The sequence below is a fragment of the Neocloeon triangulifer genome, unplaced genomic scaffold (assembly GCF_031216515.1).
Source record: "Neocloeon triangulifer isolate White Clay Creek 2 clone unplaced genomic scaffold, ASM3121651v1 ptg000008l, whole genome shotgun sequence".
NCBI classification, from domain to species: Eukaryota; Metazoa; Arthropoda; class Insecta; order Ephemeroptera; family Baetidae; genus Neocloeon; species Neocloeon triangulifer.
In genome coordinates, this window is record NW_026775550.1 from 2794915 (window position 1) to 2813873 (window position 18959).

Below are 18959 nucleotides of genomic sequence, written 5' to 3' on the forward strand. Positions count from 1 at the left end.
ATAAGCTTTATTGAAAAAAATAACTTTTAAATTAAAAATATAATATATTTAATTAAAAATACATAAAGATTAATAAATTTCTATGAAAATAAAAAGAAAACATTTATTTTTATTATTAATAAAAAAAGTTTTTAGTTAACTTTTATTAATAATATAATAAATAAAGTTTAAGTTAGGTTTAAGATTGGTAAATTTACAACTTAAAAAAAATGTAGGTTTTAGTTAAACTCCTGCATTTCCAAACATATACAAAACTAAAAAAAAAGGAGAAAAATTGATGATACCTTTTAAATAGAAATTCAAACTGTAAAAGTTTTGAATATCCACTAACATGTAAATCAGAACTCTGAGAAGATTATTATTTTAATCAGGTTCCTTAGAATAACACGTGTATTTTAAAATAAATGCAGAGGTTGTTACCCAAGAAGGTGGGGGCTCGAATTAAATTAATCTGAATTCATAAGTAAAACGTGATATCAGTTAATTTTGATCAAACATCAGAAACACACCAATTTCCTATAAAACTATTTCAATCAATAAAACAATGCAACATTTTCCTTAATCCTCTTTAAGAAAGGAAACAATATAGATTTTGTCATTTTTATCTTGTTTCCTTCTTCAGCGTGATTCAAAAGGTTCAAATTAGCACCTTCAACCCAGAATAAATGAAACTCATTTACTTGGGGGCGGCGAGAAATCGGAAATGAGCTCGCATTTGTTTGCCTTGGCTTTTTCTATATAGTTATTTCCTGTTTCACCTTGCGAGAGAAGAATTCCAGTTTCATCTAGATTGCAACATTTCCCAAAGGATCAATACAAAGCTAGCAAAAAATTTTCTCTCTCACAAAGGCGCGCAAAAAGAGAGGAAGATTTAATCTCTGAAAGTCAAATGTCCAGCCGGCTGGTCGCTGGTCTCTGCCGTCGTGGAAATTCTGCGAGAAATATTTATGGATAATCAATAGCTCGATATACCTTTAAAAAAGCTTGGGCAAAAAGCGAGCAGGGCACAGGCGTTTTGCTGAGTGGCCAAATCGCAATAAAACGCTTTAAGTGCTAGATTTAATGATGGCAGCTTCCGGAAAATTGATTTATTTGAAATGGGGTTGAGCACGCGAGATTTAAAGAGGCCATTTCTCGACCAAATGTAAAAATCGATTCGGAGTCAAAAGTAGTAGAACTTTGGTTCATATTTAGACTGGCGTTAAAAAAGTCTCTTTAAAAATGAAGGAGAATTTACAACAAATTTAACTTGCAATTTTCGTTCAAGGTTCTTTGCATTTCAATGGCAGCTTTCTTAGAAAGTAATCTTGCAAATTTCAAATAAAACATCAAATTGAATAAAATTGCAAAAATAAATTTGATTCTAATAAAACACTTTTTACTGTTATAGATTTTTTTCCTGGTCATTTCAAATAGTCTATATTAAAAATTAACATTTGCATTGTTTTCTCTTAAAAGAATCTTTTTGAAAATTTGACTATTTTCAAACGCGAATCTCCTCCAGAATTTCAAATTGACAATGACACGCACACACCGTTGGAATTAGGGTCTATTTTCAATACCAGAGACCGAAAACAACAATCGAAAAAATTTCTCATTGTTGTGACGCGCGAACCTACATCAGCCCGTCACCTCTTAAATACCGTCCGTTTTAGCTCTGATTGTTGAGGATGGCGGTAGCTCAGTTGGGTAGAGAACCCGCACCTATGGAAGTTAGAGCATAGTGTGAGGTCAGCTTGAGACCCCAGTGCCCATCAGTCACTAGACCCCAGGGCCCGGAATCAGGCCGGGTTCAAAACCCAACTGGGCCATCCTTTTTCACATCTTTTTTTACGTTCTTTGCACTTCAATGGTTCATTTCTTCGTAAAAAATCTTGCAAAATTCAGTTAAAACATATCAAATTAAATAAAATTTCAAAGATAAACTTGATATTAACAAAACTTTTATTCTTTGTGCCCACTTTTTTCTATTATTGAATTTTATTTTTCCTGCTGGTCATTTTTAAAAGTCTGCGTTAAAAATTAGCATTTGCATTGTAAGAATCTTTATAAATTTTTTTTTTCAAGCAAATTTCCTCCGGAATTTCAAAGTGAAATTGACATGCACACATCGTTGGAATTATGGTCTATTTTCAATACCAGAGACCTAAAACAACAATCGAAAAAAATTTCTCATTGTTGTGACGCGCAAACCTACATCGGCCAGTCACCCCTTAAATACCGTCCGTTTTCACTCTGATTGCTAGGATGGCTGTTGGGTGGAGAACCCAAGCTCACACAACAGTGGGACATTCGATAGAGGGAAGGAGACCTCGGAGCCCCGACCTGGGCCGGGACACGGCTGGGTTCAAAACCCAACCCGGCCATCCTTTTTCAAATCTTTTTTTACGTTCTTTGCATTTCAATGGCACATTTCTTCGTAAAAAATCTTGCAAAATTCTGTTATATAAAATTAATTAAAATTGCAAAAATAAATTAGAAATAAACAAAACTTTTATTCTTTGTGCCCACTTTTTCTATAATTGATTTTAATTTTTCATGATAATCTCAAAAATCTAGGTAAAAAAATTAACATTTGCATTGTTTATTACAAGAATTTTTTGAAAATTTTTTCAAACACGCATTTTCTACAGAATTTCAAATTCACAATGACATGCACGCGGGTCTATTTTCAATACCAGAGAGCCGAAACAACAATTGAAAAAAGTTCTCATTGTTGTGTCGCGCGAACCTACATTGGCCCGTCACCTCTTATATACCGTCCGTTTTTTCTCTGATTGCTAGGATGGCTGTTGGGGGAGAACCCGAGCACACACTTCGGAGACCATCCAGAGGGACTATCGATAGAGGGAGGGAGACCTTGGAGCCAGGACCTGAGCCAGGAGCAGGCTGGGAGCAGGCCGGGTTCAAACCCCAACTCGGCCATCCTTTTTCACATCTTTTTTTACGTTCTTTGCATTTCAAAGGCACATTGCTTTGTAAAAAATCTTGCAAAATTCAAATGAAACATATAAAATTAAATAAAATTGCAAAAATATATTTGTCCTTAATTACACTTTTTTCTGCTATTGATTTTTATTTTTCCTGATCATTTCAAAAAGTCTACATAAAAAATTAACATTTCCATTGTTTCTTAATAGAATCTTTAAGATAATTCTTTCAAATGCGAGTTTCCTCCAGAATTTTTCACTGATTGTTTAGGGTGAGTTTTAGCTCAGTTGGCTAGAAAACCCAACACATGCTAAGGAGACCATACCGAGCCAGGACCGGCCTGGGATAAATATTCGCAGTTCAATAATTTCAACGCCATTTGAACTAATTTTCAAATAATCAAAATTTAATTTTTATTTAAAACACAACAAAAAAATTTATCGCCACTAAAAATTATCGTTACCAGTAATTTCAAAACAATAATTAGTGAAAAATTGCTGTTTTCATTACTCAATTATTCTTAAAATATTAAATAATTAAACGCTTCATACAATAAAAAAAATGATTTTGTACCAGGTGGGAAATTTAACAAGTGCTTGTTCCGCTCATTTGTGATTATTATAATAAATAATAACTCTCGCGCTCGCAATCTGATCCGATCGTGGCTGAGAAAAGGCCCCGTTTAATTAAAACAGCAATGATATAACTAAGCGAGAACTTAATGGGATTCTCTTTTCAGGCGGCGCGCACAAAGGAGGCTGCAGAGCACCGAGAGCTCTATCTCAATTTTTATTATCCGCCGGTATTAAGCCAATGTTCAGTGCAGGAGGAGAACCAGCCCGTCGTTTTATTCAGCCGCAGACTAAAATCCGCTTTTTATGCCCGGGGCAGTGCAGAAATATACAGAAAAAGCTTTATCCACTTCGGATTACTTTTCGCTTTGAAAATGTAAGAATGTGAAAAAATATTGTGGCTAATTTTTCAATTTTTAAACAGAATTTTGTGATCTCTTCATATCAATTTTTAAACTATTCAGAAAGCTAAAAAAAAAACTATTTTATCGCTCAATTGCAAAAAGTTGGTTGTGCTGTTTGCTAATGTATTTATCGTATTTATTATATCCACGTAAACGCAATTGAAAATTATTATTTTATTACTCAATCAAAAAATTCTGAAACATCTATCAAAATTATATTCCTTGATACTAGTCTAATTGCGTTAAATTTTGAGTAAGAGGACTAGCTTTTAAAAAGGAATTCATACTGAAGGAATTTTTGCCAATTATAATTTACCTTTTTATTCTTCTATATTCCATTGGAATCATTAGCAAGAAAATGAACTATTTATTTGAAAATAATTACTCTACCTCACCGGAATCGGCACATATTAAATGTTAAAATTTTTCATACTACAATAATAGTGAATTATTAAATAATAAAATTTTTTACTATAAAAGCAGCGTAATAAAACTTGCTCCGTGATTTCCTTTTCATAATTCGTATTTTAATTAATAATATTTTAAAATATATACAATAATATTTTAAAATTGTATAAAAAATTAAATAATAAATTCAATTCTTTAATAAATATTAAACGTTATTATTTACTTTTTCTTTTTTACACTGCCTGCCTTTTTATTCAGTGCTTGCGTGTGTGGCAGACAAAGGGAAATGATGCAGCCCGCCGAGCAGGTCTGTTCTTTTGCCCGCTGGCAACCGTGGATTCCGCTCGCAGTGCAACGTGTGTAATAAATTTTTGCATTTTCCCGTCTGTGTGCTGCCCCGGTTTTGTGTGTTATCCTTTCTGGCTTTTCTCAAAAACAACACTCGCATGACTTTGCACAAATGACTGCTTTCGTGCCATTTGACACTGGAAATCGCCCGGCGTAATTAATTAAAAGGCGCGCGCACTCACCTGGCAGGAACACTGCGTCCTGCAGTCCAGCATGAACGTTTCGCCGTTGTCAAAAGTTTTGTTGTCCACGCTGCACGGCAGCCCTTTGATCACTGGAACACACGCAAAGGCACAATTATTGTTACAGCCATTAAAGTTCCTATATATGGAATGTAAATAATTTGTTTGTTTAGTTAGTTGGTTCGTTGCTTGTTTGGCTGACGAGAGCTGATAACAAAAACAAAACGCAGTTAGTTATAAGCAATGACGAAAATGTAATTATAATGGGTCTACAGATGATATTGAACAATATTTACAAAACTCTTTCCTTGAAAAAATGAAATTAATTTTTGATCCTTCGTAATTGTAAATAAAGACAAATTGAAATTGAAAAGTAGCGAAAATTTTGTATGAATAATGCATAGTTTAAATTCAAAATAGAATTGAACAACAAATATGCATTTAAATTTAAATTTAAGGGATTAAAACGGGGAATAATATTAAGTGTTAAAGTAACAAAATAACATTTATATCTCCATAAAATATATAATAAATTCTGCTAGATTTCTGAAATTAGTGAAATTTAATTTTTCAATATTTTCACAATGCACGTCAATGACGTCTATCCAAACACAGTGCACGACTATCTTAAGTAAATCAATTAATTATTTATTTATTTATTTATTAAACCCATCTGGGTACAACTTTTGATTCACTCATACAGATATAAGTTTCAAGTAATTAAATTGCACTATTTCTTCTTCATCGTGGCGTAAAAGTTTATTGAGTGGTCTCTTCTTGCAGAACTCAAGGTGGTATTGGGTGCATTTTTCATCACATAGCTCGCACACACAGTCCGCGTCAGCAGTGGAGTGAAAACTTTTGTCTTTACAAATTAGATAATGAAACCCAGTCATTGCATATCGAGTAAAAGCGTGTCTATTTTTGAAAAGGGGTTGCTTCCAGCAGTCATTTATCATAGCTGGCGTTTCAAAGAAGTTTAAATCAAATTCCCTTTCAGCTCTAATTTCAATATTAATTAAAAACTCTTCGTATGCCGGAGTGGGGGGTAAGCTGTATTTGTTCATGGTGCTTGTGACAAAAAATTCTTCGGCGGCAATTAAATGGTAGATTAACGTGTTTCTGCAGTATTTTCCTGTTCCTAGTACTTTTTTATAAAAAGTTGTCATTAATTTCTCCAAAATAAAAAAGTCGCAAGACTTTAGGTGTGGCCAAATGGCTTCAATGCCATACGTAGCTATCGGGGCAAATTTTAATGCAAATAGACGGCGCAGATTAAAACTAAAAAAGGGTGCTATTATTTTTTGAATTTACATTTATATCTCCATAAGAAATAAAATCAATTCTGCTAGATGTCTGAAATTAATGAAATTAATTTTTCAATATTTTCAAATTGCACATCAATGACGTGTAATCAAACACAGTGCACGACCCTCTGAAACACCCATTTTTCAATTAATTTGTTTGGTGGTTGAGATTTTAAAATTGAAATAACTCTACAATTTAATTAATAATTTTTAGTTATTACTTAATCCTAAATAATATTTTTTATCCTTTGACTATATAAGATTTTCCTCTGTAAATACCAAATGAGCATTTTTTTATGTAAAGAACGCTGATTCAAGTACTATTGTAAAAAAAATCAATTTGTAAACTCTCGCTTGTTGTATAATTTTAATTAAAGAAAGAGGACGGAAAAAATTATGTTGAAACCCAAATCTCTTTGTTATTCTGGGTTGTTTGTTGTGGAAAAACAGGCACATTTATTAAGAGCTGAATTAAAGCTGACAACTGCAGAGTCGGAGGAAAGAAGAATTGAATCGGTATTCATGGGGTGGCTTTTTGTGCGTCGGCCAGCGGCTCTTGCCGTCCGTCTCTTGGGAAATCTGACGGTTTTAGCGGAGAGAGTTTTCAAGCTTGACTAAGTACCAATGACTGAGTGCGAATGTAAGGCGCAGCGAGCGACCACTTGACCATCTCGCCAAGAGATGATATCAACTTTCTGCTCGGCGGCGTCTAATCCCCGGAGGGAGGCGTCTTTTCGGCGAAACCAGAGACCGAAGTTCCGAGCCGCACTCGGACATGCAAATTACCAGCACTAGACACGAGAGCCGCCTCGTAACGATCCAGAGCAAGACTCTAACTAAGCGTGTAAACACACCTGAGCACAAATGGAACCGCAGTTTCTTCTTCTTACTGTCGGCTCGAAGCGAAGAATTCACTTTATCTCCTTTCAAATGCAATTCTCCGAAATAAGGTCGAAATTAATCTATGGAATTTAATGTAATTGTTCCCACAATAGTAACATATAATTTTAATAAGTATCCCAGATTAAAATAATGCCTTAAATCTCATTCAATATTTAAAAATTTATGCTAAATCACACCAAATTCACTGTTTACAATTTAAATTATTTTAAGACGCACTGATTTTCATAAAAGTAGACACCATAGCTTATTATACCTATAATTTGGATGAATTATTAAGAGTATTTAAAATATTATTTGAGAATCTTTTATTGTTGAAAATGAATCTAGTTCCAAATATTTGTCTAACAACCATAATGTTGTTGAAAATCGAAATTAAAGGGAAAAAGACTTAAGTTTCGTATAATTCAAAACATCCCTTCGAATCCTCGCATAAAAAAAAACATCAGATTAAGTGATGCGACAATATTATCCAATCCAGCATGAATAAAAATATTAAGCGAATTGGACAATTTTCCTTTAATGTTCAAAAGGGAATTTTTCCTTTGAGAAAAATCATTCTGAAATTATTGGCCGTCTCTTCTGTTTTTATACAAACATAAAACATAAAAAAACACTGATTTCATGTATATTATTATTATTATTTATTATCATTCATTTTTATTTATTACTCTTCTTCGCTCCTGAAATGAATAAAAGTAGAAAAAAATTTAATTGGAAACTAGTTTGAATAAAAAATTGCTTTTCTCAACAACTTTTCTTTACAGGAAATTGGAGCAGGACTTTATTTATCTTGTGTAAATTTATTGCTTTGCTTGAAGAGTCTTCAAAGAAAGGTGCCCTATTATGAATAAATTTAAATATCACGTTCATTGTAAAAGGAAATTGACGCAAAATTGCAAAAACTTCATATTTCTCTCGTTAGCTTTGCCACGTTTCAAATTAATTAGCAACTTTCATTTGCATCGGTGGTTATTATTTTCTCTCGCGAGAGTGATTCGCCCCAGTTTCGCAAAGACGGCTGGGTCATTTCAACCGCACTAATTACATCCCGTGCTGCATGAAGTTTAATTTAAACAATTACACCGCACTCCAGACTGAGTCGGCGAATTACTGTGTTAATTACACAGCATTTAAGGTTCCCCCGCTTGCCGTCTGAATAATGCAGCTGGCTAATGGAAGCCCAGTTTTGTCTCAAGTTTGGCCAAAAACTCAATTATCTCACTCTCAAGTCGCACTGCATTGTTTTCGGCTAATTTCCTTCAAGGAAAATGTGTCTTGCGGGTTTCAGAAATGCTGCAGACTTTCCATTAACTTCCATCTGCTTATCTTGCTAAAATATTTGTTCAAAATTAGTTAATTTGTAATAATACTTTAAGAAATTATTTTCTGTTTAAATATAAAGCCGGAAAATATGAATTTCTAAGGTATTTTGATCCACCATAATGTTTAAAAAGTGTTATAAAATATTGAAATACATTACGTATTACCTAAAAATAAATTAAAATTGTTTACTGTCAAGAAAAATATATGTAAAATTGTTAAAATAAGCTTCTAATGAGATAAATTTTTAAGTAGGAGATTTTTTTATCAATTAGATGATTCAAAGTAAATCTAGAACCCAGATTTTTTCTATCTCTGCAATAATCATAATTTAACTGTCTTTTTTTAATTTTATATTTAACGTGAGAGGTGAAAGTCGCAATTGAAGTTAGACAACCGTGCACGACAGCACTGCTCGGCACGTTGCATACTTGAAAAATCGCAGGCGCTCGGTGATCTCGATTTAAATTCACTGCACGTTATTTGGTAAAAGAATCACGAATTCACTTCTAAAGATGATTTTTTTTTTTTTTGCTTTTAAAATAGTTTCAATCGGCGCCTCATCTCGGGGGCCAGGATAAGGTTAGCGATGCACACGGCATGTCAAAGGCCATAAAACGGCGAATCGAATGGCACGCTCGGCGGCTGTTACAATTTTATTCGCCACAATAAAAGTGGCAGGAAAATACTCGCTGCAGCAACGGTGGCGCCGCGCGAACTGATTTGAGGTCGTAAGTTAAAAAGGCCGAGTGTGATGGCGAAATAAAAAGGATGCTGGCGAGATACATCTACCCAGAGCGGCAGCCGCGCCGCGCGTAAAAATAGAATCTAATGTGCGTGATTCGCGAGGGCGAATCGCATCTCCAGTATCTCTACGTCATAACGCCTTTATATAAAATGTAGTGCCGCTTGCCATTTTTTGTACCAAGGCAAAATAAACCACGTCCAAAAAGATCTGTAAAAAATAATAGTTTATTATGTAATTTAAAAGTTTTTATAATAAAATATTTTTTATTTAGTACAATAAATTAGATGTATAATTTTAATTTAATAAAATAATTATAAAATTTAACAAAATAATTCAATCAAAATTTAAATAATATTTTGAGAACAGTCTTTTACCATTAAAAGAAGCTCTAGTGCAAACACTAAATTTTTAATAATATTTTTTTTTTTATAAATTATATCTTCCAAAAGAAAATTAATTTTTTGTAAATGTAAACATTATTATGTAGTGAATGTATTTCTTTCAGGGAGCTCTCAAACTTATCAGAGTTTAACGTGCATGTAATTATTTCGAAAAATTGAAATTCATCAAAATTTTCATATAAAATCATTTGATCCAGTGTTTTGGAAGCTTGTTAAGAGATATTATTATTATTTATTCTACTCACGTCGCACAAAAAAAATTGAAAAATGAGCAGAAAGGGTTTCACTACTAGATAGTTTGAGAAAATTTAAAATTAAAATTATGTAAAATTTAAGTTTAAATTAATTTTATTATTATTTACTTTGAATATTTAGCTACTCAATCATAAAAATAATTCATTTTTCAGACTTGCAATTTTCAGCTGCTCTACTTCAACTCACAGTCGCAGCCAGCTTTAAAAATTAACAGTTCCCGCTTTCCCATATATCGTGTTTTCAGTCCTTTTATGCGCTGCTAACACGAGTCGCTGTATAAACAGAGGCGAAAAATCCATTTACCAAGCGTCTCGCAGCGGAAATCTTACCTACGTCTGTATACTTATACGTGCAGAGGCGGTAGCCTCCACATACACACCCGAGGATAAATAAAAAGAGTCAACAACAGTAGCAGAGCGCGCGGAGAAATTCATTTTACGGCAGAGGCGCGCGGAAATAAACTACGTCTATATGTACTCTTTTTCTCTCTTTTCCGAGGAGAAAGAGAGAGAGAAAGAAACTGCCTTTTCATACATACATGAGCTGGAAATGAAACGAGCCTGCTGATGACAGTGGAACAGTTTTGCATTGCAATGAATTCTGCTTACATGAAGCTGAATGATATTTAAAGTGCTTTTTACATTCTCGTTTTGAAAAAATAAATTGGTTAAGGTGAATTTTGTATAATTATAATAATAAGTTTACAAAACAATTTGTAACTTTTATTAAAAAAATAGCCAGGAATTCATATTTGCACCATCATAAATTATAATGTTCTAGATTAATTTATAAGAGCAACTCTCTTTATTAGAAAAACATTTTATTTTGACGATTGAAGAAAAATTTCAATTATTCCTTTCAAGATAAAACACTTCCCGAAATATTTTTCGCATAATATTATATTTCCGTTTTATTTTAAACTTGACTAGAAAATTGTTATAAAAACGGGCAGCTGAAAACAGCTGACTAGATGAAAAGTACGTCCGCCTTCATTTCTGAGAATGCTCAAGTTGCTGTGTAGCATCCCTGCTTTCAATGTAGCATTCAATGCAAAGTACTTGTCTCGCCTGCAGCATTTGCAAGTCAATCTCGAGTAAATCCTGCCTACATCGTCGCTTATCGTTTTCCCTTCTCTGGTCTGCACTGCATAGAATTATAAATAAAATGCACCTGCTTGAAGAGTGCATTCGACAAATCTGCATGTTATGTCACCATTAAAGACTTATTCAAATTTAAAAGAAGCAGCGCCTAGCAAGGTAGCGATACGCATGCATAAGCAATGAAAAGGCTGCAAGTGTGTCGCATGAGTTTAACTGTTAAAGGCGTGGAAACTATTTCAATTACACGTCATTACACTAATGAGTCAACCAGTGTTGACTTTTCATTTGAGAGGTTGATATATTCATATAAACTTCCTTCATTGGAAAACGGGAAGGTTTATGGCAAATAATTATGCTTTAAAAAAAAATGATACTATTTCAAATGGTGCTAGAAGTGAAATAAAATGTAAAACCGCGAAAAAAATTGTTAAATAAAGCTGCATCCTTGAAAATATTAAAAAATTTATTTTTAGTCACTAATTGTAAGTATAAAGTGAAATTTCGTTTGGAATTGAAGATGAATCGGTGAGGACAAACCCCTGATTTTGTACAGACATACTTCTGTGCAGTTCAAGCTGGTCTCTAAATAATGACGAATTCAATTAATTTATAGATGGTCACAATATAATTACATGTCAAACAAATTATTTTTAACAAACATTCTATCTTTAGGTATTATCTGTAATTCAACCTTATTTATAAGATTTAAATTTATTGTTTAATTTTTAGCAATGCGCAATGCGAAGTATTAAAAAACAGCGTTAAAAATGAAAAATCAATATAAATGCTTATTAAATTTTTAAAAATGTTATCAATGGTAAGAAATAAAATAAATATTAATTAATTTTTAATAATGAGAGGAAATAATATAATATGATCAAATTTTTTTGTATTGTTATTCAGTGTTAATTAAGATTAATTAAAAAAAAATTGTCTTACCTTGACATGCACCATGGTGAGCTTCAGACGAGGGATATTGGCAAACGAGACCGCGTCTCTCGTCACAAAGGGCCGTGCCATCGCAAGTTTCGTCCACTTGCCGGGCACAAACAGCGCAACAACCGCACCCGTCCCTGATCAAAGACACGCCTTGCGGACAGGTTGGAGTTTCGTCGGGACATTCGCAAGGGTAGCTGCAGTGCGAGCGCACCTGAAATCAGAAATTCACCGAGAGATCAATTTTGGAACTGTGATTGATGTGACAAATGACAAAATTCACTCATCGCGACGTTTTGATGGATTGCGTTGTCATAACAGCGATTTTCTAGTCGCGGGGTGAAAAGATAATTAGAAGAGACTTGTCGGGGAAAAGTTTTCGGTCGAATTAAAACGAGATTGGCAAACTTGGAATTCAATGAGACGCGTTAAAAAAGTTCTCAGCCACTTGGTGCGAATACGTAAGGCGATGGAAATTAAAAATGGGGAAAATTTGCTTGTGCAGGGAATTAAAATTAGCCCTCGGCCGTGATGCCGGCCAGGAGAAGGAAGAAGGGGAACGTTCTCCGCACACTCTTTGGCTGCAACAACTTTTTAAAAGCTCTTAACGTTGTTACAGCTCCTTATCCGGCAAGAGAGGAAAGTGAGTTTTTTATTCCGTCTCTCTGCATTTCTCAGTCGAGATATGAAATTCGGCCAAGTTTCTGAGTGCGAAATCGTGTGGAACGCGCTCACAACCTATATTATACAGGTGAGCGCCAAGTTATGTATTCGTGGAAGACGCAAAAACTGCAAGAAAGACAAAGGAAAATGTTAAATGAGGATGAAAATTTTCGAGTAAAATCAAATAAAGGTAAAAAAATTGCTTAAAAGAAATATGAAGCAAAAGAATGAGCATAAAAATGATCACGTCATTCAAAGAAAACAATTAAGACTGAAATTTACAGGTTTCTTATTGATGATTCGTAACTTTTATTTAAATTTTTTTTATCTAATGACCCTTCTGTTAACTAGATTGTTAAAATTTTAATGATGCTAATTTATTGAAACATTTAGTTAAAAATTAATAATATATTTTTGTAAATTGTTCGTAGTATGGCAAATAAGCAAGGAAATGATCAATACCCAGACCTTTATTTCACTACAAAAAAAAAAAATATTTTATTTTAATATTCAATTCAAATTTAAGTTAACAGAGAGTTTACTAAGCTGTTATATTTGCCTCCAAACGGCTGTGATTAATTTACATCTCTAAATTCAGCTTTATGGGTTGCCTAAGTCATATTTATTGTGTTTCAAAGAAGAAAACAATAATTGCCCGCTTGTATTTCTGATTAATGTCTTGAGACAAATACATCAGTCAGTACCAGGCACTCAATCAATTTGCTTTAAATTTTATTTTCAAATAATTTTCTTCTCTGTCATATTCACTTTGAGAAATTCCTTTGAAATTGAATAGCGTTTTTGAAAAGAATTTAACGCAGAACGTTGTAAAATAAAATATTCTTCTCTATTTAATTCAGGGGGAAAACAAACCTTTCCTAGAAGCAGTGCAACCGGGTACGACCTAATTAAAAGAAGCGGTAAAAAGTCGAGTGCATCCCTTTTCACCGCCGCGCTAATTTGCACCGTGTGCCGAGCATAATCATAATAAACTTTGAATTCAATAAAGTCAAACATCAATTAGGACGTTCTGCATACAAGTTTCGCAATTAACCAGTGTTTTCCCGGCAGCCAATTTGCATTTGGCAAACTTCTCCATCTCGCAAGCAAACTTGCAAATTGCATATTAACGGTCGCGTTTCGTGCACAAATAAGGCTGTACTGCGTGTTTATTATCTGTCGCCCGACATGGAGCGAGGCAGGTGCGGAATCGCGAGCCAACCCATCAGCCAAGGGGGTGGCAGGAAGGGTGGCGGGGCGATAACCCAGCCAGCCAGCCCGAGCCCGAGCCCGCGTCTTTTATCGCTGCTGGAAAGTATGCGCGGCTTTGCATAAAATATCTCATGCCGGCATCACAAAGCTCTTTGAGGTCGTCGCAAGATAAACACGGCATATTGGCGCAGCCAGCTGAGAGAAGCAGGAACTGCAACGAATTTGGCCCACTTCGGTCGTGCATTTCAAAGACAAACTTCATAATAAATGTCAATTAACGATTGAAAAACAAAATATTAATAAGCAGAGGATAAAAGTATAGCTGGATAAAAAGAAATTTCTACTTATTATTTACCTTAATTTCAAGGCGAAATTTTGTTTACTTGAAAAATTTTTATGTGTGAACAATTGTTGAAGAAACTTATTTTTTGCAAAAAAAATTGCGATACAGAAACAATGAACAAAAGAAAAATGCAGAGTTGCGCAATTTAAATGAATAAATATCAATAATAATAAAAAGATAAACCAATTATTCACGAGTTTCGTTAGTCAAATTTTCATTTTCTTAATTATTGTAAAAGTAGCGCTTATTATTGGTAATCTATAGGAAACTGTACATGCAAATTCTGTGGAGAAGTTTTGGCCAGTATCAAATAAATTATTTTGTTGGGAAAACGCGGCAAAAAGTACAGTGAAGTGAATAATATAAAATTGCTGTTAATAAAAATTGAAGGAATTTGTTGTAATTACATTTGTGTATTTGCACGGCTGCACGCCTACGGCATTTATTCTGAAAAAAATAATTTTTACACTGAGAGCCATGACAATAATTAAAAAAAATAAAAGAAATAAGCCTCGCGTCCCAATGGAACTCCCTCCCTTCTGTGATACAATCGTGTGCGTCAAATAATTTCCCAAAATTGTGCAAAGAGCATGTTAAACAAATTTGATTTTTTCCCCGTAGTTTAGGCAGCAGTGCGGCGAGTAATCGGGTATTTATCGCCTCTTGGTAAATACGCGGTTATGAGTTTCAGTGAGTTGTTCACTAGCACTGTGTGCCTATTTTTCTCCCAACCATTTTTTTTCACAATTGATTGTACTGACTTGTTTGGAGAAAAATAAATTGAATTGAATTGAGAAATGGTATTAAATCAAGTTCAAATTTCGTAACTTTTCTATTCTTGTACATTAGTAAACGATGTGAATATCTGCAAAAACATTTTTCTTTCGCTTAATATATTTGTGAAGTTTCAAAAATACTTATTGTTTAAAACATATTAATAAATACATAATAATATTAATAAAATGTACTATTTTTCATTAGAATTTTAAATTGATTAATTTTATGTTTTAATTTTGTGTTATATTTATTTTATTTTTATATAAAATATTTTATAATTTTATTTTAAATATCGTTCCAAATCAAATACTTTATAATACAACTTTAATTCATATTTAAAGTATTGCAAGCTTTTTAAATAAATATATTCACGCAGTATCCAACAGTAAGATGTAAATTAATATTCATAATTCAATTAATATCTTTCAAAACGTGATGTGGTCTTTGTTCGCAATGATGTTAAGAATATTGATAATGGTCAAGATTTTATTCACTAGTATTGAACTAAAAAATTAATATTGGATTTGTTGTGTCAATTTTGTTTAAAGAGTAAAGTCCCAAGCTCAAAAACTCATCAAGGAAAAACCGACATTCTATTGAAAATTAATAAAAGCATCAACCTCTGTAAAAATAGTTCTTGCGTACAATTAAACGGAAACTTCAATTAATCGAATTGCAGCGACTGAACATCATTTTGATTAATTTATCAACAAAAGTTCTATTTTATTAGATTCGCAGAATTTCGCCTAATTATTTGTTGCTCGTACAGCTTAATTGGAACTAGAACTACGAGCGTATAATTATAAATCCACTTTGCTGCTCAGCAACGAGAGAGTTGTTGCAAAAGCCGTCGGCCAATTACAAAGTGGGTGCGTGTGTTGCGAGAGCAGCTCACTAGACCGCCTAATTATCCAGGCAAACAGAGCACCGACCAGAAAACTCTTTTCCACTGCCCACGGACCTCGTATTTCTCAACAAATTTATGCAGATCAGGTCAGGACGAGGTTGAGTTGCAGACAAACTCGACCTTGCTCTCCAATTTTCCACTGCTTGGCCATTGACTCTATGGTCTGCAGTGGGGGGAAGATTAATGAAGCCTTCAAATTTCGGAGATAAAACGTGGTCCAATTAATTTCTATCAAAACTTTGCTGGAGAAATAATGAGGCGATTTCCTGGTCGATCAAATAAATTCACATTCAATTTCAACTCAAGCACTTCACCAATCATTAAAGTACTGTTTTTTTTTTTTTAAGTGCTTGAAAGTTTTTTCCAGTCGATTGAAGCAGCTTGAGCACTTTTTTATTTTCAAATAAAATATAAAATATGTGCGGCGCCGAGTTTTTTTTTCCAACCGCAGGCAGCTCTGGCTCACATTTATTCTGCGAGCAACAAATGAAATTGCCATCTGCTCTTATCTCTCGGTCCACGCGAATAAATATGCTCTCGCAACATTTGTTTGCGCCCCGGTTCCGTTGCTTTTGTACTAAAATGCGAGTCACATAAGAGGCGTAAACTGCCAGATAAACTAACCCTTTTCGCTTCACATGCACTCGGAGCGCTTTTGATTAATTTGCCTTCCTTCCTCTTTAGCACGTCCACGTTGAGGCATCACAACTAGATCACCGAGATGTCTTTACAAATGTGAATAAATTTAAAGGGAATAATTGACGCCTCTAGTAATTTGACTATTATTTTGCTAGCATAAATTATTTAAAATAAAATAAGCACAAATTATTACAAATTTATGACAATAATCATTTATAAAGTAGGCAAAAATATGCATTTTTTTGTAAAAAAAAGTTCATATGCAGCTTACATTATTTACACTAATATTGATTTATTTGCTTTGAAAAGATTTTAAAAGCTAGACTACTTAAAAGTCTCTTAATTTTTATTTAATGAAATTGCAAGGCTGTATTATTTGTATACAGATATATTTTTTCAGTAAATTTATCATATTTAATTTAATTTCATCAATAAAATAATAAAAAAAAACACATTTCATTTTGAATTTGCAAGGGTCATCTAGAAAGAAAATCTAATAATATAAAATTGTTTACATAAATATGTAAAAATTTAATTTTTCAAGGAGGCGTTTGGATCGTGTAAAATGTGGAATTCGTTGCGTTGAATCTGATAATAAAACTGAATATAGCATTCCCTATTAAATGAAATAAATATTATCTGTATTTCACCCCTATTATTGAGGGAAACATCGGCATCTCTGCAAATTTAATTGGAATTTTGAGACATTTAAAAAATAACAGGAGAGTGTCTTTCATAAGTGCGAATCTAGAATCTTCCTTCAAAAGCCATCAAGTTCTTGCTAATCGTTTTGAGCCAATTAGTTAATTAGGAAGCGATTTTATGCTTGCTTGAACAAATCAAAACAACCTTGTTCGAAAAGTCGATTTCTGCGAAGGAACGCGTCTGAATGCAAAAACAGCGCCATCACTAATTGATGTTTCGGGACGCATGAAAAGGGCAAAGTTGGACAAAGGGAAGCTTAAAATCCATTCGATTTGAACTAATTAACAGAGAGTTCGTTAATGATCGCTGAGAGTGAAAGGGCGAAACATGCATGCATCATCAAATCGGAGGAAATTTTGTTTTTCCATCGCAGACACGCCCAAGTAATTTTAGTTTGGAGCGCCTCGGGCGCAACTAATCCGCCTCTTGCTTTTCACCCTCCAATTTAGCAGCTCCATTTTAATGGCTGATGGAATTCATTTGGAAAACTCATTCCCGCTCGCTGGCACTCGCAAGGGTCAAAAGGCAATAAACGAGACCCACGGCCGAATTGCTCGAGGTGCGAAGGTTTCGTTCCTTCCTTGGCAGCGCAAAAACTATAACTTTTAATGATGATATCGCGCCTGCCCGTGATTATTCTAATGCGACTAGTTTTCAAGTGCCCTCTCGTCCCACACACGCGCCTCTCATTAAAATTTCAGCCCCGTTGTTTAATCAAGGCGAAATTGGCTGCTTTAGCAGAGCAATCTGGCACGAGAAGCGTCGAATAAATTTCCCACGTTGTTCTTCATTATACATTTTGTTTGCGCTCTCTCTCGATATGCGCAGGCAGATTTTATATAAAATGTACTCTGGCCGGGGCAATTATTCAGAGAGAAAAGGGAAAAAACTCCACAGTCGGGAAAGAGAACTTTTCCATTAGTTGTTTTTTTTTGTTCTCTGCGGATTCAATATTGTCCTTTTTCGCAAGAGTTGTGTAATCAAATAAAAAACACGAAATGGGTGGACTGCTTGTTCTGGTTAGCAAATTGAATTAAAAGTACTGACTGAGAGGCTAACTTAGGTGAATGCTTTTCCCATAAAAGGGAACGTTTTTTTGTTAGGTTTTTACCATTTTGAAACTTTTAAACACACTTTTCAGAAATCAAAAGTTCCATTATTATGATGCATACCGCTCATAAAATAAAAATACAGAAAAAAAATATTAAAAAACATCATTTGTACAAAAAATCTTAAGTTTATTTAAGTCTCAATGATATAAATGTGATGAATTCAGAGGACGCGGGGCTTTTAGCACAAGGTTTAAAATTTTTTTATACATTCATTATCTTAATAATTAAGGACTTCTTATTGACGTAGTCAAATCAAGTCTTTACAACAAAACCAGCCATTTGTGGTAATTATTGGAAATTTAATAAAACATTGTTTTGAAGACTTGATTTGACTATGTCAATAAGGAGTCCTTAAGGCTATTGGAGGATTTTTGTGGTTCCACAGAGATTTGGAAATTTGAATTTAAATAATATCATATCAATGTGACCAATCATTGAATCAATGCAAAAATTTTTCTCTTTTAATTTGTTGATTTTGATTGAAATTGAAATATCTCGTTTTCAAACAGAATATCTATTTTAATATTCAATTTTCTTTGACAGTCAAATATATAGTTTGTTTTCGGTGATCTGTCCTTTTTATATTTTCTACAATGAATAATATTTCATAAACATATTCAATGCCCAGCATCATGACCTATTTAATGTAAATTAGAGTAGAAAAACTGCTTAAACCGAGGGATTAATTTATTTAAAAATTTTTGTTAAAAATTGTTTAAAATAATGTATAAAATAGCATTGATTTTAATATAATTTTAAATAAAATTAAAAAAATCTTAATGTACA

At 33.5% G+C, this 18959-nt stretch overlaps 1 protein-coding gene across 1 annotated transcript in view; it reads right to left on the minus strand.

Annotated features, from left to right (window-relative positions):
• The window catches only part of LOC132194600 (CCN family member 2), a 43611-nt gene that overhangs the window by 6146 nt on the left and 18506 nt on the right, over positions 1-18959 (minus strand). The window contains exons 3-4 of the mRNA XM_059615979.1: positions 11819-12029; positions 4846-4937 (exon numbers count right to left, since the gene is read on the minus strand). Coding sequence (XP_059471962.1) covers positions 4846-4937; positions 11819-12029 — 303 coding nt within the window. The remainder of the gene's footprint in view (positions 1-4845; positions 4938-11818; positions 12030-18959) is intronic.